This window comes from Myotis brandtii, unplaced genomic scaffold (genome assembly GCF_000412655.1).
Source record: "Myotis brandtii unplaced genomic scaffold, ASM41265v1 scaffold29, whole genome shotgun sequence".
Classification (NCBI taxonomy): domain Eukaryota; kingdom Metazoa; phylum Chordata; class Mammalia; order Chiroptera; family Vespertilionidae; genus Myotis; species Myotis brandtii.
In genome coordinates, this window is record NW_005361075.1 from 2,618,012 (window position 1) to 2,618,531 (window position 520).

The 520-nt window shown below is 57.5% G+C and overlaps 1 protein-coding gene across 1 annotated transcript in view; it reads right to left on the bottom strand.

The window, feature by feature from the left end:
• SCN8A (sodium channel, voltage gated, type VIII alpha subunit) overlaps positions 1-520 on the bottom strand; it is a 133,690-nt gene that overhangs the window by 66,276 nt on the left and 66,894 nt on the right. The window contains exon 12 of the mRNA XM_014542022.1: positions 377-514. Within this exon, the coding sequence (XP_014397508.1) occupies positions 377-514 (138 nt within the window). The remainder of the gene's footprint in view (positions 1-376; positions 515-520) is intronic.

The window sequence follows — 520 nt, forward strand, 5'->3', positions numbered from 1 at the left end:
TTGGGGGGGGGCAGGCAGGCAGATAGAGACTTCCAAAGACGGAGAGAAAGAAAAGGAGGCAGAGTAAAAGAAGGAGTTGGAGGAAGAGGAATAATCAGAAACAAGGAAAGATGGGGGAAATGGAGCAAATAATAAAGTAAAAGGGAAAGGGAGAGTAAAGGGGGCGGGTAGGACTGAAGAGAGAAATAGAAACAAACAGGAGAGAAATGGCTTGGGTGGGGGGGGGTGGTAGAAACAAGAATGTGGGGCAGAGGGGGGGGAGAGACCAGGAGGGAGCAGAGCAGGGCGAGGAAGGGAGCGGCCACGGCCATGCCTAGCCTCGTCTATACGTGTACTTCCTTACACTGTCATCGGTAGCTGCCTTATCTATTTTCACCTCTGGCAGGAGCCGCCCGCCGATGTGGGAGCCGGGGCCGCCGATGAGGGACACCACGCCGTTGCAGTCCACGGTGCTGTTGCGCTTCACGCTGCGCCGCAGGCTGGGGAAGATGCGCGAGGAGCGGCTGCCCTGCCTGCAGCC